The sequence below is a fragment of the Danio aesculapii genome, chromosome 20 (genome assembly GCF_903798145.1).
Source record: "Danio aesculapii chromosome 20, fDanAes4.1, whole genome shotgun sequence".
NCBI lineage: Eukaryota > Metazoa > Chordata > Actinopteri > Cypriniformes > Danionidae > Danio > Danio aesculapii.
The window spans coordinates 13952732-13976829 of record NC_079454.1 but is presented as its reverse complement, the minus strand read 5'-3'; the positions used below and the strand labels follow the sequence as shown (position 1 = coordinate 13976829).

Here is a 24098-nt window from a genome sequence, read left to right as displayed (position 1 = left end):
ATATTAGAGAGATTTCTGAAGGATCATGTGACTCTGAAGACTGAAATAATGAAGCTGAAAATTCATCTTAAAATCATTGAAATAAATGATTAAATGAAATGATAAACTACTTTTGAACAGTTATTTTATAGTGCAATAGCATTTCACAACTTGACAATTTGTACTGTATTTGTACTGTTTTGATTAAATAAATGCAGCCTTGGTGAGCAGGATAAGCTTATTTTAAAACATTTAAAAATCTGCTGACCCCAAACGTTTGGCCGGTGGTGTATATTTACTTTTTTTTAATAGAACAAAGTCAAAAAGGTTTAACATGTATAATTTATGAAGGCATATTTTAAAATATTATTATCTATTGCAGAAAAAAAAAAAAAAGATTAAAATGTGATGTTTTTTGGTAACAATTACATTTTTTGTAATAATTTAACTTATTGTTTAACGTTTAAATTTAAACATCGAAAAACATCTTGCTGGGCACATTTATAATTAAGAGTTAGGGCTGAACCATCCTGAAAAAATTTGCGAGTCTTGCGACATTGAGTTTTTCTGCAATATATATTGCGATGTGAATACAATTTTAACATATGACTTGAATAACTCTATTTGGTAAGAAATCATTAATTTAGATCGATTACTGTGATTTTGTAGGGGTAAAAATTGTATAAAATGTATAAAAAATAAATAAACAAATTGCAAGCAATATATTTCAAATATTTTCCTCTAAGTTCCATAAGTCCTATTTTGTCTGATTACTTATAATATATAGTTTATTTCTTCTCCAATTGTATAATTATTGATGATTTGTTAAAAATATGTGTTGAAAATGGCAGAAAACCATTTATTGCAAATTTTGACATTTTAATTTTCACAAGCATTTAACATGTTAATAAAATCACTTTTGTAAATTGATTTTGATGAGGAAGAATCTGTGACCCATACCCATTTTTGCATTTGTTAATTTTTATAATTACTTGAGGGTTCCTTAATGAAGTTAAATGCCACAGTTTCATTTTTTACTGTATTCAATATTTATTAATTAAAACATTTTAAAGACAAAACTATATTAATAACTATATCCTGAGATCAATTGCACTCTAATATGCATAAAAAGTCCTAAAACTGTTTTTTCAGTAAAAAAAAATCTTAAGAAACATAAAAACAGTTTATATACAGTCAATAATGCTTATGCTCCACAACTCAGATGTAAATGTCAGAATTAAGAGGTCTCGTCTGAGGACCTCTGGGTTGCTCTCTTTGTTCAGCTTCAAAGTGATCACGCTCCTTAAGAAAACAATCGACATCCCGGATTGTTTTGGCAGTAAAAACAGCACCAACGGCATAGAGAATTGCGGTTATGATTCCAAACAGTGCTACGGATGCGTCCCCCCCATTCACACTACAATTCATCCAGGTATATCCGTTACGAGCGTACAGTCGCTCACGCATGGTGCACACGTCTGTTGAGTTCACAGAGATCACGAGGTGCAGGTACAAAGCCACCGCAATCACGTAAGCCACTGCACCAATGATCTGGAATGCAAACTGTCCAATCAGGAGCTTCCGTGGAAGCACGTGGGCGGGTTTGCCACTGGAAACTACGAATAGGAGCGAAAGAGCACCGAAAGTGAGGCTGAAGGCTACGCCTCCATAGACTCCAGGTGCTCTCATTTGTCCGTACTGCATGTCAAGTTCACGCACCTTCTGCAGCTCCGTCCCCTCGAAAGGAATGATAGCATCAACGAAGCTCGTTCCACCCATTCCCATCGCAGACATGCCTAGCTGTGACATGTGGGCAGCCACGATGCAGATGAGCACCAAGGCATTGGTCAGGACGGTGCAAATCAACACAATACCTAAAACACACAGAAATGCATATGAAACTTTAAGCATGATTTAAACTTTTTAATATCTGAGGGTGCAATCAAACTTGGTGGATTTTTTTAGGATGAACTCTGTTGCTCTGTTAGTGAAGTTCATCAACCACAAGACATCTAAACCAACCAAAAACAGGGCATATTGTCACAAGATGCAACCTGGACTGAATTCTCAAATGTACCTGGTTTTGTAGCCAGTTGCAAAACTGCATTGTTTTAGATGTTCAGCAAGTAATGCTGCAAAACATATTTTATAAGTTAGTTTTTTTTTTCTAAAAATGATTTTGCAATAATCAATTGCAGAAGAACCAAATTAATGTATTTTTCAGGCCATAACAAACAAAACATTTAAAAGTGTGAACATGCCCTACATTTTCCAACTATTACCACTTTCCTAAAATGTGAAGTAAGTAAAATATGTTCATATAGAGCAGAGATGTCCAAAGTATTGCCCGCAGGCCAAAGTTGGCCCATGGTAACATTTGATTTGGCTCGCCATATCATGTGAGAATGTTTTAGCGCAGTGTTTCTCAACCACTTTCCTGGAGGCCCACCAACACTGCATGATTTGGATGTCTCCTTTGTCACACCCATTACAGGTCTTTCAGTCTCTGCTAATGAGCTGATGATCTGAATCAGGTGTGTTTGGTTAAAGAGACATGGAAAATGTGCAGAGCTGGTGGTCTTCAAGGAATGTGGTTGAGAAACACTGGTTTAGAGCAGGGGTGCCCACACTCTGTCCAGGAGGGCTGGTGTCCTGAATATTTTAATTCCAACCCCAATTAGGTACACCTGAACCAGCAATTCAAGCTCCTTCTAGGTATACTAGAAACTTCCAGGCAGGTGTGTTGAAGGAAGTTGGAGCTACACTATGCAGTACAACGGCCCTCGAGGTCCGAGTTTGGGCAGCCCTGGTTTAGAGACTGTCATTTCAAAATGAATGTACCCTTTTGTTTGTTTGCTTCACTGTTAAGCTACAAAAAGCTATCTGAAATTAATTGTTTCAATTTAAATGGTGTAAATTAACCAGATTTAGTTTAAAATGTACACACGACAGATAGAGGACAGTGCAGAAACTTTGGTGAGTGAATCAAGGTAAAGACAGATTCTGCTTGACTAGGATATTCAGCATTGAACTCCACTGTGTTATAAATATGATTGTTTATGTTTTTACTGGAATACGTTATAATTAGGTTGTCACAGTGGCTCAGTGGGTAGTACGATTGCATCAAAGCAAGATGGACACTGCTGGTTCGAGCCCCAGCTTGGTCAGTTGGCATTTCTGTGTGGAGTTTGTATGTTCTCCCCATGTTCACTTGGGTTCCCTCCAGGTGGCTCCGGTTTTCCCCACAGTTAAGCTAAATTGGCCGTAGTGTATGTGTGTGAATGCAAGTGCATGGGTGTTTCCCAGTGTTGGGTTGCGGCTGGAAGGGCATCCGCTGTGTAAAACATATGCTGTATAAGTTGGCAGTTCATTCCGCTTCAAATGAAAATGAAGTTATAATTAAAAAAGTTATACTGCATTAGTTAATACCATTCAAAGTAAATTTATTTATTTCCGATTCTGTGATTAAAGGCAACGAACCTTCACCTGCAGCTCAGTCACTGATGCTTAACATATTCTTTGCATACAGACAAGATGCACTGACGATAGGACAAACACCAGCAAAAAAGGCACTTGCTCAAAACATTTTTTCTGTCATTTTAACCCCACAAAAAGTTACAGACTACAGGTTTAAAAAATGGTGAGTAAAAATTTTTGGTATCTCTACTAGAAATAAAAATATACTGACTTAAAGAAATATTTGTATCAACAAGCTTTCAAAAAGCTAAACTGGTTAGACCAGAAGTAAGGAGGAAGGGGGTAAACACATTGTGTCAGGTGGGAAGGTGTGGCTTTAGCTTGAGTGAAACCAGAACAGTGTTAGGGCATGCTTGGGGAAAAAATAAAAATAATTGTGGATATGATGATAAAAAAAACATTGTAAAATTGTAGAACTGAGGTTCAAGTGAAATACCTCAAACAGGTTTCAGACACTCAGTTGTTTGAATACATATTTGAAACATGCATACTGCAACATTTGTCTTTTAGTCCAACATCTGATAGTTATGTCCATCTGTAAACGCTTACCTCTCCTAGAACAGATGTAAGTGCACTTAGACTCCATGTGCTCCCTCTGAGAAGTGCTCCTCGCAGGTCTCTGAGACCCTCTGGTGTGGTATGAGGACTGGCCAGATGATCTGGTTCTGATATATTTATAAATACATGATTTAATGCATTAGTATTGCAAAATCAAGTACAAAATATGCAAAACATTTATCATTTCCTCATCTTTCCTATTTGTTTTTTTTCTCCACAGTTAAATGTGTATGCTGTTAGTTTGTTTGTGCAAGTATGTAGTCTCACCTCTCACTGCCTGGTCGTCGGTCACTACGTTCCTGTTGACTCCGGGGGTCTCTGTCTCTCTTTTCACCATTTTGTCTTCTCTCTTCACCATTTCTCTCTCTCTGTGTACGTTGGTTTCTGGGTGGTTGGCTCATTACTCCGGAGAAAAAGATGCTTTAGTGTATAATGTGTGCAGAGGTTTACAAATATTATAAAAGACTTAAGACAACTCCATCTTAAAAATTCTAATTATTAATCCTAACAATACAGATAGATAGATAGATAGATAGATAGATAGATAGATAGATAGATAGATAGATAGATAGATAGATAGATAGATAGATAGATAGATAGATAGATAGATAGACGTTTGTAACGTTATAGGCTATAAATTTGATTGTGTACAAACCATTGTATCTACCTATGTACACAGTAAAATACCCACATTATTATTTATTGCTATAACTGTAATATAATACGAAAACAATTTCCAAACCACAACCGTTGTTTTAGGGGGAAATAAAATGCTTCAGTTTTCTGCGTCAAAAACGTACGGTAACCTGTCGGTGAGTATCGGTGAGTGAGTTTCACTCACTCTCGTGTCCTGTTTCAGCTGACTTCAGTAAAAACAACAATAAACTCGTTTTGTTTGAAGTAAATGACCAAATAATGTTTCTAAACGACAACAACTTCAAAAAACAAAGATAACTTACTTGTTTATAAAGATCACTGATCACATTTGTTTTGGTTTTCCCAATCAAAACTCCACTTTCTTTCCGCCGTCATGAGATTTTGACCAAACCCTGTCAGTGAAATCTCGCGATGATTACCTGGGGTTTCAAGACAGGTGAAAAATACAAGTATCAGACGCGGCAATCCCGAAACGAACTGTCAAACTTTGTTATCTGTGCGATCGCCTATTCACAGTTTGAACGACCCAATACGCGATAACAGAAGCAAAGGTCGTGACAGACTGAGAGCACCGGACTGTGTCCTCAACAAAAGTGGCTCTGTCTTCGATCAAAACATACGCAAGTGCGAGAGCGGATCATTGTTTTTATTTCACTCAAACGAATCGATTCTTTTGAATCAGCTTACTAAAGGATTCATTCACTGATTTGTTGATGAGAGAATCAACTGAACCAAACAGTTTTTTTGTTGAATACAAAATATGTTGAGAAGAAAAGTAGCATAAACAGTCAATATACAGTCAGATGAATACTGGACTAGGATAATTAGCACAACAAACATTTTATTTAATCCTAAATGTAAACATATATTCAGAAATAAATAATACATCAAGGTAACAAATAAAAACGATGAATTATATAAAATATAATCATTTTTAATTTTTGTAAAGCAAAACAAGCATTATAATGTAATACATTTAATTATAATTAAATATACCATAGGTCATATCATTTGGTCAACCCATGTTTTTGTAAGGAACTGAAATAATAATAATAAAAAGAAGAAGAAGAAGAAGAAGAAGAAGAAGAAGAAGAATTCAGTTAGTCATGTAATGTAAGCTACTTCAGATTTGTTTCTAAAAAGTTGTCATCAAATGTTATTTTCAAAGTCAAAATGTCAACAGTTCGCTATTCATGCATTTCCGACTGATAATAAACTGATAAACAACTGATAAACCTGATGAACAATCAGAAAATATGCGTACTACCAGGGACGTAGCGGACAATTTAAAAGTGTGTGTGTGTGTGTGGGGGGGGGGGGGATGAGATCATACATTCATATAATTATTAATCACCTGTTTCAACTGTCTCTGAAAGTGAGGGATTCCCCCCCCCCTCCCCCCACGCACCTGAGTACTACTGTATACAAAACCACTTAGAGACAGTTTTCTTTTTTTATTTATTGCATAACAAGAACAATAGCAAACAAATATATGAGAATGCTTACAATTATTTCAAATCAAAGTAACAAATTAATAGAGAATAAAAAATAAAATAAAATTACAGGGGATATAAATTACAAGAAATTTGCATAAGAAAATTATTCCAAAAATGCGTACATCCTTATAGCTTTATTATTTTTAATGTCTTTAAGGGTTTCAATATAATGCTTAAGATCAATTTTAAACAAATAAATGTTAGATTTATCTTTGGACCAATTTTTGTTTGTATACATCCCATATATGATCATTAAATTAATAAACAAATGTTGCCCCAAAGTTTTATTATTATTGTATGTCAAAAAAACATATTTTCAAGAAAACTGAATTTTAAATTTTGTAAGTTTAAATATCGTGTCACAGTGGCACAGTGGGAAGCACGATCGCCTCAGCAAGAAAGTCGTTGGTTCGAGCCACGGCTGGTTCAGTTGGCATTTCTGTTTGAAGTTTGCATGTTCTCCCTGTGTTTGCATGGGTTTCCTCCGGGTGATCCGGTTTCCCCCACAGTCCAAAGATATGTGCTATAGGTGAATTGGGTAAGCTAAATTGGCCGTAGTGTATGTGTGTGAATGCAAGAGTGTATGGGTTTTTCCAGTGATGGGTTGCAGCTGGAAGGGCATCCGCTGTATAAAACATATGCTGGATAGTTTGGCGGTTCAACCTGCTGTGGCGACCTTATAAAGGGACTAAGCCAAAATGAAAATGAATAAATGAAGTTTAAATATAAGATATGCAACATCAAACCAAAACATTTGGGTATGTGCATTCAAAAAACAGGTGTTTAGATTCACACTAAATGATACATTGTCTCTTTTTAACAAGATTTGGGAACCATTCATATAATTATTGCAAATAGACTGAATTGATAGATTTTTACAAGACTATTGTATATTTATTTATTTATTTATCTTATTTAATTATTTATTTTAGAGTTATTTTAAAATGTATCTTTTGGTTTCATTGTCCATGTACACCTTGCTTCAATTTAAAATTTTGTCCCAGCCAGATCCATACATGATTGTAAATGTTATTCATGTATGCCTTTTATTTTATTTTTTATGAACCTTACATAAATATTTTGATCAATATTAGAAAGGTGGGGTGGAAGGTAGGGTTTTGAGTTCCTTTTTGCAGTAAGTTAAATTCATTGTGAGTACTTCCAAAAGAATTTTAATTTACGGTCCATCTCTTTCTTGTAAGGATTTAGGCAGTACTGCACGTATAAAGGATTTTTCAATGAAAATCAAAATAAAGAGTTAGAAAAAAGCATATACTAAATAATGTAAACGTAAAAGTCATTACCTAAATTGAAAGTGAGGCAACAAGTTGGCTGCATATACTTTTTAGATGTGACTATAAATAAATTTATTCAGCACTAAAAAAATAAAATAAATCACTGGATAAATTAAATTAATTTGCATATGTCACTTCTTTAACTTTTTTAGTGAGACGGTACTGTCCAGTTTCAAACGTTTTCGGTCCGTGTACCATCCGTTCATTTAATTAGTATGTAAATGATTGGATTCAGAGGACATTTCCAGAAAGAGCTGAACAAGTCTGACAAGCAGTGTTCTACAGGACATGTTGCTTGAAGAACTGTATGTAAAAAGGGGTGTATGTCATTTAGCAGGTCAAACCAGTGAAACACGCCTTCACAGCGCGCACTCACATTCTATTTGCTGTTGATAAAGTCAGTCACCGTAAAGGAACGCCTTTAGACACTTCAGGAGTTGGTTTGCAGAGAACCGAACAAAGGAAGATTCGCTCAAAACGTGAATGAATTATGAAACCACACGAGCCGTAGTCGGAGGCTTCGTTCTTGAATGTCGTAATAAAAGAAAATGAACTAATTTATGTGCGGATTATGCAACTATGTGTGAGTGTCAACAGTAAGTAGCAAGCAGCACGGAGTAAAAAATTGGATAGGACTGTAAGAGCTTCAAGTACAGTATAAAATAATGGAATGATACAAAGGGGGTCTTGAAATTTAAAGATCGCATTTCATCTGCATTTATTGTACTTTTGACTCAAGCATTTTAAGAAGAAGCTTTCAGGAGAAACCATTTTGCTAATAGGGCCCAGATACCATTACAAAAATAAAACATGGTTAGGCTACCAGTAAAAAACAAACAAACATGAGAATCACGAATCATTCACGATTTTGCTATACTAACCACAGTTTAACCATACTATTTTTAGTTAAAATGTGACATACACATGGCTATAATTTTTTAGCAAGTGGGGGTAGCTTTATTCAATTCAGTTGGATAATTACATGCTCTGAAGTTAATGAGCCTAATTAACATAAATGATTGTCAGGCTTGTTGCACCAGCTTGGTTTGGTTGCTTCATGTTTGTGCATTTGATTTTTGTTGAACTGTGAATGTTATTTTAAATATTGTAATGCACATGCTGATGCGCGTGTAGGGGAGATGGATACTGGATTAGAGGACCTCGAGCTGAGAGAGTCACAGAGGGAATATCTGGACTTTCTGGATGATGATGTGAATAATTTAAATAATCTTTATGTGTTCGCCTTGTGGGCATTTTGAACTGTATAAAATTTGTTTTTTTTTTTTTGTTTTTGTTTTTTTTGTCTGTCAAACTAAATCTTTTATATATATATATATATATATATATATATATATATATATATATATATATATATATATATTGGTCATTTACAGCAAGACCAGGGCATTTACCATGAAAAGGTCAGGAGTATGGTGTCTGATGGACAGTGTCGTCTCGTTGTCAACATTAATGATCTAAGAAGAAAAAGTGAAAAAAGAGCTAAAGAGTAAGTAATTAATTTTATTAAATGTGGTTTATTTTGTTTCACATTTTTCTTTTTTTCTTTTTTTTTTTTACAATTTTAGATTTTTCCTAAAGACAGTTTTTTTTTTCTAACAGAAGATTTGGTCAGTAACCCACGTGTAGCCATATACTGGGGATTTTTGGGCGTAAACAACAGCATGAATTGCACGTTTAATGTACTATTTGTTACTCTTCTATACAAAAAAACAAACATTTGCAAGCTGCTAAATCATAGAGAAAGACTTAGTAAAGCAGTAAATAGTGTAGAATTTTGATTTAACGTGGTAAAATATACATTTGAGCTGTATTAAGCTATAAGCCTAATATTACACTCGCTTGACGAGAAAAGATGGGAACAAAGCAGCAATAATCAGCAAAATATATGATTTTAAGTTGGTTCAGTTGCATTGTTTACATTCTGTGCTCCATTATGGCTGACTGATGATGTGGTCTGAAAATACTCTGTAGTGGGGACAGTTGCAACACTTTTTGTATTTTCTTCAGCTTCTCAGAGACAGTTTGTTTGTGTAACCCCCAAATTTTAATATAATAAATCCACATCTTATTGGACACTCGCACACATTGCTGTAATATGTGTAGATCTGTTAATAAATGCAGAATTTAAACTTGAACAAAGGGACGGTTGCAACATTCATTAAAATAATAATAATTATTCTAAAACATCAGGTTGGATAGTATTTAAATTTTTTGGTAAACCGACTAAATGTAAATTGGTTAAATTGGCCATATAAATACAGACTATTAAAAACAAGCAACAACCAATTATCAGACCTAAAAAAAAAAACTGAACAGAAATTGTTTTTTTTTTACTGAAAATCTAGATTGACCCTTTACTAAACTACTTTGAAATGAATTTAATAACAATATTTTCAAATTAAATTATATTGAAACTGTGATTCAAATTAAAATTGTACATTGTAAATATGGCAAGCTTTTAAAGCTTTCTCTCAACCCCAATTGAACTGTCTATGCTAGGGAGATACAGGAGTTTTAACACTTGATAGCTATACCTATTTAAAGCTAAGAAAACTGTCATTTAAATTATATGAATGAATAATGTTTCACAAAAACAGATTATACCATATGATACATTTTATGAACATTAAAAATATGAATTAATAATGAGTTTTATACTGAAGGAATGGTCACATATGGCTGATTTCTCTCAGATTGAAGGATAATCTAACTGAGAATATGTAGTATGAACATCACTCTATAGCTCATTCCTGAATAGTGGAATAAGTCTTGTTATATCTGCTCCATGTTGCAACCGTCCCCACTCTTTCCTACACTGTAAAAAGGATTGATTTCACACAATCAATTTGTGTTGAGACAAAATGAAGAAATTATGGTAATTTATTAGTTTTTACACATTTAAGTGGATTGAACATAAAACTGTTAGGTTGTCCCAGTAAAAGCTCAAGCGTTGTGTTGTTTCAACTCATTTTAAATAAGTAGTTCGAACAAACAGCAAATGTCTTTTTTTTGTGTGTGTGTATATCCTTGAATCTTTATTGATCTGATTAATTGTCTCTTTTCAATAGATTGCTGAAGAATGCTTTCGCTGAGTTGGTGGCGTTTCAGAAAGCCCTGAAGGATCTCGTGGCTTCAATAGACGCCACTTACGCTAAGCAGTTTGAAGAGTTTCATGTTGGTTTTGAGGGCAGTTTTGGGAACAAACACGTGTCTCCTCGTACTCTGAGTGCTCGTTTTCTGGGAAACCTTGTGTGTGTGGAAGGCATTGTGACCAAGTGTGAGTAAGATTTACTTGATTTACAAATTAAAGCGATTAGTTTGTCTAAAAGAAAAAATGTTTTTGTCATTTATTCATCCTTGTTCCAAACCTGATTGACTTTCTTTCTTCAGGTGAACACAGAACACAAAAGAATATATTTTGAAGAAAGCTGGAAACTTGTAACCATTAGCATCCATGGTATTTGTTTTTCCTATTATGGAAGTCTATAGTTGCATGTTTCCAGCTTCTTCTTTTTGTAAATATCAAATGTTTTGTGTTCAAAAGAATAAACTCATAAGTTTGGAACCACATGGGGGTGAGAAATTTGGTACATTTAGATTTTTGGGTGAACTTTTCCTGTAAGTGCTCAGTTTTAACCACCTATACTTGATGTTTGTCATTTCACATAGATAATGTTCAGAATATTAGATGCTGATTTTTAAATTGTTTATCAGAGCTTTAACTATGCACATTGCATATTATATTTATATCTGCTATAAATGTGTACAAGTGCATGTTTATTCTACTTGTTTGTCTTCATTAACTTCATGTTTTAATGTGATCTGTAGGTTCTTTGGTGAGGCCTAAGATTATGCGTAGTGTCCATTATTGTCCAGCTACCAAGAAAACTCTGGAACGAAAATATACGGATCTGACCTCATTGGACGCCTTTCCTTCTAGTGCCATCTATCCAACCAAAGTGAGTTACTCTATATTAATAATGGTTTTATTTGATGTCTGTCTGTTTCTGTCGCTTCTATTAAAAAAGTTTTAAAAAAACACATGTAAATTGTTATTTTTGATCATTTTAATTTATTTTTTTTATTTAAATACAGACATTTTAATTTGTTCAAAGTTATTGATAAATGTAAGTATAATATACATATTTAAATGAATAAACATTTTAATAATTGTGTAATTTGGTATTTAAACGCATATTTAAATTAGTTTAAAGTTAATACATGCATACTTTTGTTCAATGCATATTTAAATTTTTATAATAATTTGTTATGCTTTTATATTGAAATGCCTATTTCAATACACTTATTGAAACCTTTTACAGTTAAGTTTATTTAAATGGGTTCAATACATATTGGATTTTTAAATTTGTTTAAAGTTAATGTTAGTTCCATATACATTTAAGTAAATTTACATTTTAATAATTGTGTTATTTGATATTTAAAAGCATCCATAATTAAATTGAATTAAAGTTAATACATGCATATGTTTGTTCAATGCATATTTACATTTTTTTTAATAATAATTAAGCTTATATTTAAATGCCCATTTCAGTGCACATTTATTGAAATGTTTAAGTTTATTTAAATGGGTTCAATGTTGAAATTTAAATGTAATTTAATGAGGAATATTTAATAAGCCATTTTTATTACATAGTTATGAAACAATGTAATACATTCAGTTGTATAAATAATTATATACATTTATTAAAGTCGATTTCATTTTAAAGAAGATTTTTTTTATTTAAATGTGAATAATAAATGTAATTGTTTGAATAAGTATTTTTTTGATGGTAAAATTGTTTACATTTTAAATTTGTGAGGTGAAAATTCACTGAAATTTCAAATAAAGTATTTAATAAAACACAGTAGTGTACATAAGTGGAATTTTTTTTTTTAAATGTTTGACTATATTCATGTATCTCACCTCAGCATCTGTTGTTCCTGTTATCCCAAACATGGGTGCTGGTCTATCTGTGCATTCTGTAGTTGGTCAAGTACTAGTCAATGTCCTCACTGTACATAGGATGAAGAAAACAATCCTCTGGAGACAGAGTTTGGTCTTTGCTGCTATAAAGACCACCAGACTCTGACCATCCAGGAGATGCCAGAGAAAGCCCCTGCTGGACAACTGCCACGCTCTGTCGACATCATCGCCAACGATGACCTCGTGGATCGGGTCAAGCCAGGTGACCGCGTGCAGATCGTAGGTGTTTACCGCTGCCTGCCCGCAAAACAGGGAGGCTTCACCTCAGGGACCTTCAGGTTTGTTTATTTAGAGTCCTTCAGTCATCAAAATTGAATGCCCTCAGAATAACATCTTTATTCTCTGCAGAACAATCTTATTGGCTAACAATGTGAAGCTTATGAGTAAGGAGATCGTACCCACCTTCTCTGGTGATGACGTCGCCAAGATCAAGAAGTTTTGTAAAGCTCATTCTAAAGTAAGAAAAAAAGACTTATAATAAAAAAATGAATTGTCTTAGGTCTATTAACTTTCTGAACTTCCTCTCTTAATGTACTTATTATAAACTAAACATTTATTTTTCCAAGCTGTAAAAATGACTTTTTTTGGAACAAGGTGGTATGTGATGTCACATAGTACATGCATTTGCATATTGCCTCCAGTGTACAGGCTCCATCCAATGGCATTCAGTCCAAGTAAACATTTAGTCCCACCCCTTAAAATCAGATACTTTAGTAAAATGCAACCCTGATTAGTGTTGTCCTTGCAATGGTATTTGTATTTCAGGATGTATTCGAGCAGTTGAGTCGGTCTTTGGCCCCCAGCATTCATGGCCATGAGTACATAAAGAAGGCCATTCTGTGTCTGCTGCTGGGAGGCAATGAGACTAACCTGGAGAATGGAACACGCATCAGAGGAGACATCAACATTCTGCTCATAGGTCTGCAACTATGGTTTAATATCATAGTATTTAAATCATTTAAAATATAATTATTAAGTTATCTCTCGTTATTTGTATAAACATTTTATGAATTTAGTAATGTACATCGATGTACATAAATTAATAGACGTATTTATATAAATTATTGTACAGAAATTACATATTACCATTAATATTTTATATATTTGTATTTGCAAATTAAACTTATTAAATTATACATTCGATATACAATTTTTTGTTTACATGATCTTTATTTTTAGGAATTTTATATATAAATTATGGATTTTACATGATTTAAAATGTCACTAGTTGCAAGGTGCACTAGTTTAATTTTTGTATTTTCAGGTGATCCTTCAGTAGCAAAGTCTCAGTTGCTGCGGTATGTTTTGTTCACGGCACCAAGAGCAATTCCCACCACTGGACGAGGCTCATCTGGGGTGGGTTTGACAGCGGCGGTCACGACTGATCAGGAGACGGGTAACACTTAACTTTGAGTTGTTGTCATGTTCATGTTAATCTCAATTATTAATGATGTCTGAATCTCAATTCACAAAAACTGACACTTATGACTATGGTTGTCTGGTCCAGGGTCAAATACTGTAAATAGCCCGGCTGTTAACTAACCCTAAAACACAACCTGCTCTTGAAATAGACTGTGGTTTTGAAACAGCTGAGTTTTACTATTTTTGAATTCATTCAGTCAGTCTCCAGGGGCCTCACGTACAAAGTTGCGTTGAATTAATACTAAAACATTGGGTACGGACAAGGCTGTAAATGTGCTTACGCAGTAAAAAAATGAGATGTATGAAACACTGCATACGCGGAATCCCACGCATTCTCTCTGTACATCCGAATTAACGTGAAATTGAGTGCAACATGCACGAGAGCAAAACCCCTCCCTGCTTCCTCCCCCGTATAAATATGGTAATGACTCCACTTTGGCAAAACCAAACTAAAAAGCAATGGCAAAAGCAAGCAAGAAGAGAAACTTCACAGAATGTCAATTGGAGGTGCTTCTATTGGAGGTAGACCAGAGAAAAACTGTGTTATTTGCAAGTAACAATAACAAAAAAAAAAAATCAAGTGTGAGAGTTTAGCTGACGTGGTTAACGCAGTGCGGTCTGAACATCGCACTGTGAGTGAATTAAAAAAGAAGTGGTCCGATGTAAAGGTGCAGGTTAAGAGGAGAACAGTGGCGCACTGTCAAAGTGTGGACCGAACAGGGAATGCTGAACTAACACCCTTTGAGGAAAGAGTTGCCACAATTGTGAGCGACACTTTACTGTCTGGAGTAGTATCTGTGTCTGTGGGAGACGCAGATGTATTAGAGAAACACTTTGTTAGGGCGTTATAGCAGCACCGTTCCACTCTTATCAAGGCAGCACCACCGGCATTTCAGATGCCCAATCGCCCGCTCAACAACTGACCAAGTGCGAGAATGGGCATCATTGTATCTGAGCTCTTGGTCAGTTTGTGGGTTGTTGAGAGGGGTTAACAGCCATGTCTTGTATAACTAATTGAATAATTACGCTCAATAATAAAAATAAAAAAAAACCTAGCTGGAATAATATCTTTAAATGCATCACTCCCCAAGAAGCTACCCATCGCACACCCTGCCACCTTGGAGCCTCATCCATGCTGTTTGTGAGGATGAAGAATGAGTCATGGGTTGACCAAGGCCACCTTGCTACAATTTTTAAGCGCATTTGAGCATCACATATTGTTTGTACATTTATTGAATGGAAATGTTTCAGATTCACATATGCAAATTGGACTTCAGATGGCACCTTTATAGCAATGTGTGTGTAGTCGATAGCTCCGATTACATTTGGAAAATCGGCGATCGCTGCAAATTGCACTTTTTAATGTTTTGCTGGTCAACTGCATAGTATGGGAACCTTATATACCTGCTAGACATGCGGATGATCCTGTCTCGTACAGCTGGCATTGTACGGCTCAAAGACGACTGGCTTAACCCCCAGCGGTCTGCCAATTCCCTTTGGAAAGAACCTGTTGCCAGGAAACCAAGCGTTGTCAGCACCTGTAAGGGAACGGGTAACGCATGGCTCCTCGCTGTCACAGAGCTTCGAGAGAATGGCTCTCGGAAATATGAAACTGCTAATAAGCCAGTCATCATCGTAGGCCATAAAATCACTGTGATCCCTAAAACGCGTTCCCTTCGGATTCGATCATTGACATATGGGTTGTATACATTTTGCAAATGCTTTTATTTGTTATAAATCACATAATTGGTAAAAAAAATAGTCAATTAACCCATTTTATCAATAAATTGATAGCAATGTTTTTCACTTGTGTTGGTGAGATACTTTGTAGTGTGCAATTTAACATGATTGCCTCTAGGAGTCGCGAATGGAAATAAAACAAACACACACAAGAAATACATGTACGCCAGACATGAAGTTGGCGCGGACCAACGCACATTCTCATGTTAATTTTATCGTTAGTAAATCCAAACTTGAGCGTGAAATCTGGTGCACACAAAGTTTTTGTATGTACGCAGCATTGATACATGAGGCCCCAGGTCTTTTAGCTTAGCATAGACCATTGAATCGAATTAGACCAATAGCATATCACTCAAAAAAAAATAAATAAAAAAAAAAAAAAATATATATATATATATATATATATATATATATATATATATATATATATATATATATATATATATATATATATATATATATATATATATATATATATATATATATATATATATATATATATATATATATATATATATATATATGCATGCATGCATGCATGCATGCATGCATGCATGCGCGCACACACACACACACACACACACACACACACACACACACACACACACACACGTAATTGACTTGCGTGTTGTAAGACCAACAGAAAATGAGAAGTTGCTATTTTCTAGGTCAGTATGGCTGGAAACTTTACTCTCAATCTAGCATAAAACCAGGAACTATGATGCAATACCATTCCTGAAGCAGACAAAAAATTACTTGGCGCTTAAATTGTCCCCTGCTAGCTAACTAGGTAACAGCGCTGCATACAGTAATATTACTGTAAGTGCAGCTACAGTACACAATGTAACTATAGAAGAGTCAAGCATTCAATAAAAAAAATTATCGAAACAATGCTAATGGTCTAATCTGATTCAATGATATATGCTAAGCTAACCTAAAAATGCTCCTGCAGACCTGGAGATCGGCTGAATGGTTAAAAAAATGGTACAACTCAACTGTTTAAGTTTTTTAGGGAAGATGTAAAATGAGCCTACTTACAAAAGAAGTGGAGTTTCTTTTTACATACATTTAAATAGCATGATGTGAGGAAGCGGAGAACGAATTAATTTGTGCCTGTTCTCCTCTGGCTGTTGCAGGTGAGCGCCGTCTGGAGGCAGGAGCAATGGTGCTTGCTGACAGAGGTGTGGTTTGCATTGATGAGTTTGATAAGATGTCAGACATGGACCGAACCGCCATCCATGAGGTGATGGAGCAGGGCAGGGTCACCATTTCCAAAGCTGGGATTCAGGCAAGGCTGAACGCTCGCTGCAGTGTGTTAGCTGCTGCAAATCCAGTGTACGGAAGGGTAAGTATTGACTGTTGGCTTGACTGGTATGATGAGTACTTTCTATCAAGAATTGAGAATTAAATTTTCTGCTAATTCTACTGTGTCCAATTGAATTAATTTTTCCAGTATGACCAGTATAAGACCCCCATGGAGAACATCGGGCTCCAGGATTCCTTGCTTTCCAGATTTGATTTGCTCTTCATAGTTCTGGATCAGATGGATCCTGACAGTGATAAGGAGATCTCGGAGCATGTTTTGCGTATGCATCGCTACAGAGCACCGGGAGAAGCAGAGGGAACAGGTGAGACTGACCTCTGCTGGACAAAACACAACCACCTCTAAAGATGGGTGGAGATAAGTGCTAGAAACTTTGCATGAAGTTTGGCATGAGTTCAATTGCTTGAGAACAAATATGGTGGAATTCCAAGCTGATAACTTGAGTTAATGTTTTTTTTAACTTTGAGATTGCAAGTTAACATCTTTTTTTTTTTTTTTTCGTTCCGAAATTACCCTCAATTTTAAGTTCTTTAAGTTTAGTTTTTTGTTTTTATATATATATATATATATATATATTATAATTATTATTATTATTATTTTTTTTTTTTTGCATTTCTGAATTGTTTTTTTCTTTTCTTTCAAGCTAATACTTTGTAATTGAGTTTGTATCGTGCAATTTTGAGTTAACATCTTAAAAAAAAGATGTTTTTTTGACTCCAGTTCGTGTTTACATTTTGCCCTTCTTCCATTTTATAGATATTTACATTAGATGTTGCCTACCCTGTTGTTCTATTGGAAGGAATGCGTCAATAGAGCCGCCATTTTTGTACAGGGTAGCGCTCCATTGAAATGAATACGAGACCAAGGTGCAGGGGAGGACTGTGGCTATCCAGAGCCGAGAAATGCACAAATATGCATATGTCCATGATCGGGAGTTTTCCCGGTGGTCATTAAATTACGAAAATTTATGATTTTAGATAAATTTTCTACATTGATGGACAAGTGACCGCACGGATCTTATGACAAAGAACAAGTGTTTGTGTGCATGGAAATGTGCAATCCACCCTCCCTGTTAAATTTGATCTAATCTGTGTCCTGAAACACAACCTCTCTCCTGCTTTCACTTCTCATTCTGACAAAGGGAGCGATTAGTTTCTGAATGAATCTCTGTTATGAGCGACTCATTCACTGGGCTGGCAATAATACAAGTTTCTGGCACCGCAGCGTCTTGATGTCATATTTTATAACATTGTTTACTTATTTTATTTACCAAAGCTACCATAAGCTTAGTATTTAGTGCAAGATGGAGCTACTTTGCCTTGTGGTGAATGCAGTAAGTGATTGTATTATCATCAATAACACTACTTGTTGAGCACAAAAGTTCATAACATACAAAACGTAAGAAACGAAATCTTACCTATGAAATGTTCTGACTTTGTGCTTTGTTTGCTCGTTAATACACCCGTACACAGCGCTAAAGTCCAGCATCTTCACGTTGGCACACTGTCTTGACTAGTGCGGTTGAATGACATTTGAATGACATTTGTCCTGGGAGCCCTGTACAAATGTGGCGGCACTATTGACGCATGCTCGGGGTCCGCATGTGATATCTAGAGTATATATATCTATGCTTCCATTCATACCCGATTACTGTTGTTTGTGATGAGGAAAAATGCTACACATGCGGTCATTTATTCTTTCTTTCCGTTTACTCAACTAGTCTGCAGTAGTGAAAACAGGAGACTCCTTAGAAACAGATGGCCATCTCCGGTTTTAAGACTTTAAGATGAGTCTTATGGCTGCCAAAACGTTGTTTCTCATGAATTTATAAATATTTAAAATAGGCACTATCCTTATAAATAAACTGCATAGTTGCAATCTAAACAACTACATTCTCGACTAATAAAGCCTCAAAAGTACATTGTTGTCCAACAGCAGCAATATTTCTCAAAGTGTAAAGTGTTGCTTATGATTTAAAGTAATGCTTAAACATTTATTATCAATGCTGAAGAATATATATTTATTTACTTCATTCCTGTGGTAACAGTTATATACTACCATTTAACAGTTTGGGATACGATTTTCAATTTTCTACCAAAAAAAAAAGAAAGAATTACTTCTGTTTATCAAGCATGCATCAATTGTTTAAAACTATTGTTAAATATGAGTCTTTCAAATATGTAGGTATCTTTTGAACAGTCCATTCATCAAAAAATACTGTAGAAAATGTCAAGTAGCAATAACTGTTTTCTACATTCAAAACTGAAAATCAATTCAACTTGACAAATGAGCAGTAAATCAACTGGTTTGTGATTTTGAAGACCGGCGAAAGTATGTTGCAAAGCTGAATTTGTAACATACTTTCTCCGTTCTTCAATATCACAAAATAAAATGCTGTTTTAAAAAGTATTGTCTGCACAAACAGCAATGCCGCTGGGAAGTACAGTGGACGTGTTCGCCACAGAAGACCCAAACATAACAGAAGCATCTGAGCAGGAGTTGCAGATCTATGAGAAAAAAGATAATGTCCTGCATGGCCACAGGAAGAAAAGGTATGCATCTCTTCATCTACATTATGAATCTTCTTTGTTTGCTTAAAAATGTTGTGTAACAGGAGTACGTTTCTATGAAAATCCTTTGAAAAGGGAGAAGATTGTTACAATGGAGTTCATCAGGAAGTACATCCACGTGGCAAAGCTGGTGAAGCCAGTGTTGACTCAGGAGGCATCAGACTATATAGCAGAGGAATATTCTAGACTCCGGAGTCACGACCAAGTCAACAGTGACTCCGCAAGGGTCTGTAAAATCCACTTATGTATAACCCTTGTGTTATTCTTGACTTTTGAGGCATTTGTATGTTGTAAAATTGACTCTGTAAAGAGGAATAAGCCTTTACATCTACACCTTCATATTGCGTTGCTAGTTCCATTTAAAAAGTGTCAAAGATAACCATAAGAATTGTATATAATTGAAAAACTCTTTTTAAAAACTTGTAAATTTTCAGGGCAATGCGCAGTAAGTCATGTAGTTTTTGAATCTTTTTTTATACGAAACCCATGTGGCCAAATGTGCCACATTTTTCTTAATTCACATGTGATTTTTAGAAGATCATGCTTTTTTATAATTTTTTTTTTTTGCAGTTCATGTCAGTAGCAATGTTACCATCCAAAGATGCTAATTAAATTTATGCGCAAAAACTGGAATATGGCATATAGAGTGCGAATAAAGCAGCATTTTCATCCAACCAATCAAACAGAACAAAATCATCACTTGCTGATTAACTGGCACCAAATATTAACAGTAAAAACTGAATTTGGAAGTAGGAGAAGCTGCATGAATCTTTTCTTTATTTAATAAATGACTTGCGCCTCAGAAGACGATACTGACAAGCAATGAACACTAGGTGGCGTTTGAAGGCGCGAGACGCAAAGCACAGATGCTCTAGAAAATTCTGGAGGTAAATAATAACACATACTGAAATGGTTCAGGTGTTTTAATGTAAAACATCTGAACTGTTGTTTTGGTCAATGTGCTTGCGAAATGTGCATTCACACACATTTTTATCATCACATGATCTCTTGTATCAAAATCACATGACCTATTTTTTCTAATGCGCATACTGGAATTTGTTCGGTTAAAGTGTTTATGCGCATCTTTTCTTATCGAATAAAAAGTTTATCATACTCAATAATGCACACTTTTTTTATGCGCCTCTTGGTGTTTCCATCAAGAAATCTTTTTTTTTTATTAATTAATTTATTTTTTAAATCCACATATACAAAATGCACATAAAAATAGGTGGATGGAAACATAGCTACTGCCTCATGGAAGCGAACACACAAACAGAAAGTAATGTATTTGGAAATGCATGTAAAATAATCATGCAACACAGGCAGGAATTAATATCACACAATATACATATTAAACTAACAAAAGATCCATTAAAACAGCTATGATACATCTTTAAGGTGACGTTGAAAATATTTATAATCCATATATCCTGCATTTTGCATTCTGACACTGTAAACAGATCAGAACTTTGTGGTCATCCAAGACTACCTGTTTCACAAAAAGCTCATTTACTACAAGCTTTTGCCGTTTTTAAGCTTAGATAAACTTTTTAAAATACATTTTGAATAAGGAAATGGCATGGCCAATTAAACTGCCTGGTACGTGTATTTTAATCATCACATATAGAACATGGAACATAGAACATTGTGTAGAAAGTTTTGTTCCAAAATGGGCTATTTTACACTCAGGATTTTTAATATATGTGAATAAGGAAACAATGGCGTTTGAGGCTCACAGTTTGACATTTTCATGTATTAAACTTTTATTATTCAGCTATGCTCAAGTATATCCAGATTTTTATTCAGCTTTTAAAGATCATTTCTACCACTGCATCCCATATACCAGATTATCCCTTTAGTCACTACATACATGGCTGCTTTGTCATATTTTGGTTGCTCTGCAATTGCTTGGTTTGTATTCAACTAAATATATCCATTCTCACAGACGATGCCTGTGACCGCTCGAGCTCTAGAAACCATGATTCGATTGTCTACAGCCCATGCCAAAGCCCGCATGAGTAAAACCATTGACCTGGGAGATGCAGAAGCTGCACTTGAACTCATGCAGTTTGCGTATTTCAAAAAGGTACATAAAGGTACATTCACGTCTACATCGACTTATTAATGTCTCTAATGTTAGGTGCTATGGCTTTGTAGATTCTGGAAAAGGTCAAAAAGAGGAAGGTACCAGAGGACTCTGAGATCGACGTCTCTCAGAGCCAAGAGACTGATAGTCAGAGGAGCCTCAGGTGAGAGTGAAGGTCATGTGGGTGTTTTTAAAGGGCAGTTGTGAACTAATAATCTCTACAGGAAGCGCTCTCGCATCTCCAAAGATGGCGATGATGTAGAAATGACCCAAGACGGAGAGGAAGAGGATCCTTATGATTTCACTGAAGATGAAAATAGTAGGTCAACTCATTCAGTTTGGCTCTTTCAGTTACGTACTAAACAGTTACTGTACTAAATACAGTTCAAGTGCAACTTAACACAGCTTCTTTCTTCTATACATTGAATTTTAAACCCCATAAACCCATATTTCATATGCAAACGTCTATAGCAACTAAATGATCAACATTATGCAACATGAGTAGTATTTTATGCACAATCTTATATCTTTTGTTATTTGAATTAAAGTTCATGCCTTTTTTTAGCAAGTAAAAAGCCTCTTGATATCATATACTAAAATTTGTGCTGGGCAAAAATGTATTGCATCCAAAATAAAAGTTTGTTTTGACAAAACGTGTATTAATTATATTTTTTAATATATGTGATTCATACAAAGATATTACAAATATATTTAATTTATGCAATTGCTACACACACACACACACACACACACACACACACACACACACACACACACACACACCCATTGTCAAAACAAACCTTTAATCTGGATGCAATTAATCTTTGCCCGTCACCAATTAAAATCAGTCTCCATAATCTTATACCTTCTGTTGTCAGCTTTTTAAAATCATTAATGTGCTTTTTTTTTTTTTTTTTTTTTTTTTTTTACAGTGGGAACATTTTTAAAAACTTAACATACTAATTTGTATAGTATTTTTCCAAAATGAATGATTACTAAACTAAAGCATGTGTGCTCATCCTGTGTTTTCTATACATTAGTTTCAATTAAATGTTAAAATCAAATAAATTGGTACATTTATGCTCTTGAGGAATGTTTGTCAGTCATTACTGCATTGAATCATGTTGGTAAATGTTGTGACAGCTCAGCCGAGTCAGAAGAGCAGGCCGGCGTCTCCGAGGAAGAAAACAGACATCAGTCAGGACAGGTACAAAAGAGTCCTCACATTCTACTACATTTTCTTTGTCCAGTTATGTGTGTTGTGTCATGTTTACTTGGTCAGAAAGTTAAAATATCGATGTAACGTCATTTATCATTTGTTATGTATGAATGATTGATGGAATATTGTTTCTGCAAAATGATTTTTAAAAATGTGTCATGTCAAAGTGTCAGATGACATGCACAATAAAAGCTGTCATGTTGTCATTGTCTTTGTAGGCAGTGACTGATGGTTTTTGAAAATGTTTGTGCAGATACCATTGTAAAACAGAACTATATAAAATCATTTTATGAATAGACTTTTTCATCTGATGTTTGCAGAATTATTAACATGACATTTTAGATGGTGTATGCGATTGACCAGACAGCCAATCACATTGTCCGTTGAGGCACTTACTGTTGTGTTTTTTTTTTTTTGTTTTTTTTTAAGCATCCTGGAATTGATTCTGTAAATGTGATTAAATCCTAGTTGTGCGTTTTTTTTTTTATTTTATTTTATTTTTTATTATTATTTTTTATTTTTATATTTTTAAATTAGACCTATTTTATTTTACTCATTTGTGCACAAGATCAAGTGCATTTTCAAAATTTATGCACATTTGCATAAAGCATTATTTTCATAGTTTGTTTTCATACTCAAATTTACATATAATAGATGTATGAAACATGACTGGGCTAGAAATTTTTCACTATGTTTGTTTGTTATTTTGAACATTCTTTGGAATGAATCATGCCAAAATAAAATTAGGCTGAAATTGTGACTGAACTGTACAATTTTAATAAATAGACATTTTGGAAATGTTCTGCTTGACCTGCATCTTTATCTAGCTGCAGTGGAGTTAATATAATATAGTAGTGCTGGTTGCCTATTTTTTTTATCCTTATTGTGTTCTCTCCCTCACTATTATATGGAGTGTTTTGACTGATTTTAACGTGAGCCTTTGGCTTTTGTGACCATTTTAGATTGAAGATCTTCAAGACAGCTCTACTGAATGCCTTTAAGGTGACCTACTCTCAATCTGTGGCAGTTCCTGATCTCCTGACTCACATTAACAAAGGCCAGGATGAGGAGTTTCACCAGAACGAGATTAACCTACTGCTGGAGCGCATGCAGGATGACAACCAGGTCATGGTCTCAGAGGATGTGGTGTTTCTCATCTGAATGGGGCAAATGCATTGTTTGCAAGTTCAGAAATTTAGATCACAATTTATAACATCCCAGCACTCTCTTACAAATGATGGAAAAAAAAAAAATCACTAATAAACAATGA

General features: G+C 34.8%; 2 protein-coding genes across 3 annotated transcripts; one reads left to right on the top strand and one right to left on the bottom strand.

Moving 5' to 3' along the window:
* Window positions 1-1004: 1004 nt before the first annotated feature.
* si:ch211-191a24.4 (uncharacterized protein LOC100150331 homolog) lies at window positions 1005-5309 on the bottom strand. 2 transcript variants are annotated; one of them, XM_056480737.1, is made up of 4 exons: window positions 4974-5309; window positions 4282-4434; window positions 4006-4121; window positions 1005-1853 (listed from the first exon to the last, which is right to left on the bottom strand). In XM_056480737.1, the coding sequence occupies exons 2-4, from the start codon at window positions 4413-4415 to the stop codon at window positions 1198-1200; spliced, it is 906 nt and encodes a 301-aa protein (XP_056336712.1). In that variant the 5' UTR covers window positions 4416-4434; window positions 4974-5309; the 3' UTR covers window positions 1005-1197. The 2 variants fall into 2 exon arrangements, with proteins under 2 accessions (XP_056336712.1, XP_056336711.1); XM_056480736.1 differs by having other exon boundaries at window positions 4282-4417.
* Window positions 5310-8601: 3292 nt separating this feature from the next.
* On the top strand, window positions 8602-24094 carry mcm3l (MCM3 minichromosome maintenance deficient 3 (S. cerevisiae), like). Its single transcript, XM_056480744.1, is given in 16 exon segments — window positions 8602-8673; window positions 8857-8969; window positions 10552-10760; window positions 11312-11442; window positions 12507-12745; window positions 12816-12924; window positions 13233-13386; window positions 13732-13863; window positions 16766-16974; window positions 17083-17257; window positions 19379-19749; window positions 21469-21609; window positions 21681-21772; window positions 21834-21928; window positions 22753-22816; window positions 23791-24094. Coding segments are annotated over 16 exon segments (2505 nt in total). The 3' UTR covers window positions 23990-24094.
* The last annotated feature ends 4 nt before the right edge of the window (window positions 24095-24098 follow it).

Excerpts from the sequence above, each read along its gene's own strand:
- si:ch211-191a24.4 (XM_056480737.1), bottom strand. The coding sequence starts at position 4,415 with ATGAGCCAACCACCCAGAAACCAACGTACACAGAGAGAGAGAAATGGT. Across the intron at positions 4,122-4,281 it reads CGACGACCAGGCAGTGAGAG|AACCAGATCATCTGGCCAGT; the intron begins GTGAGACTACAT and ends TAAATATATCAG. Across the intron at positions 1,854-4,005 it reads TTACATCTGTTCTAGGAGAG|GTATTGTGTTGATTTGCACC; the intron begins GTAAGCGTTTAC and ends TGTGTGTTTTAG.